The 1198-nt window shown below is 37.1% G+C and overlaps 1 protein-coding gene across 1 annotated transcript in view; it reads right to left on the minus strand.

The window, feature by feature from the left end:
• TAF1 (TAF1 RNA polymerase II, TATA box binding protein (TBP)-associated factor, 250kDa) overlaps nucleotides 1-1198 on the minus strand; it is a gene marked incomplete at its 5' end in the record, with an annotated part of 61547 nt that overhangs the window by 32833 nt on the left and 27516 nt on the right. Inside the window, 3 exons of the mRNA XM_010861020.1 lie at nucleotides 1-42; nucleotides 127-219; nucleotides 1020-1142. Of these exons, the coding sequence (XP_010859322.1) occupies nucleotides 1-42; nucleotides 127-219; nucleotides 1020-1142 (258 nt within the window). The remainder of the gene's footprint in view (nucleotides 43-126; nucleotides 220-1019; nucleotides 1143-1198) is intronic.

Consider the following 1198-nt stretch of genomic DNA (forward strand, 5'->3'; position numbering starts at 1 on the left):
TAGAAAGCTCTCCCGACTCTGATACTTGTGCTTGGAGATATTCTGTGATTAAAAGAAATCAAGGGACTCAGATACACATATAAAGTTACTTGCTTCCAAAAAGATATTTTAGACCAAATCACTCACTTTACGTATGGTCTCTAAATCCATTGGACTGACAATTACTTTGTAATAATCTGGAACAAACTTCTTATTAACTGGGTGATGAAACGGCCAAGACTTGTAAAAAGAAAGCATGAGAAATTAAATGGAAACCATTCTTTATACCAGAGCTTCTCAACCTTCACTGCGTCATAATGTTAAGACCCTGACAAAAGCTATGGACCCTTTTCCCAGAAAGACACATAATCATACAAAACTTTGCATATAATTTAAGGGGTTCACGGATTCTTTTAAGAGTTCATGTGCCCTGACAGGGTAAGGACCCCTGCTCTATATTCACAATTAAAATCTCGCATCCCCTAGTCCCATTGCAGAGGGTTCACAGCATTATTGCATACACAACATATGCCTATAACACAAAAGGAAACTCAGTTCAGAATTCCCTAGGGAAGATCATTATAACAAAATGATATAGAGACCCAACATGGTAGCCCTGTCATAAAGTTGCAAAAGGGAAAAACTGAAACAAAAGACAACAAATGCTGGGTAATTATCAAACTCTCCTTTGTTAAGAAGCACCTCTAAATCCAAAGCCTCCCATATTACCTGGCATCCTAATTTCTCTCCTGAGCTACTCAGAAGCATTAAATACTGAATGTCAACAACAGGAATAAAGACCCTCTCTATATCACAGATTCCTGGCCTCTTTGATTTCAATGATAATGCACTCATATAGCAAAAAGGTTTCTTTTTAAAATTATATACCAGTTTGAAAAAAAGAAAAAAATTACATACCAGTTTGAATTGACAAACACCACACTCCAGACTCCCCAGTGATACACACACATGCAGACACTCTTTTGTCCTTTTCTTTCCTTTGTACTATCTTCACAATATTCAACATACAGACCACTTACATCTGGAACTGCCATCATTTTCTGGGTGACAATGTTGTCCAGAATAAAAGAAAATGCCACTTGGTCATCATCATCCAGCAAGGGGTTGATTGCTTTCTCTAAACGAGCCAATTTATCTTCTTTCTGACATGAAACAAAGCAAAGGAAACATAAAGGCTTTCCTGAGGTATAATCATCAT

The sequence above is a fragment of the Bison bison genome, unplaced genomic scaffold (assembly GCF_000754665.1).
Source record: "Bison bison bison isolate TAMUID 2011002044 unplaced genomic scaffold, Bison_UMD1.0 scf7180017857652, whole genome shotgun sequence".
NCBI lineage: Eukaryota > Metazoa > Chordata > Mammalia > Artiodactyla > Bovidae > Bison > Bison bison.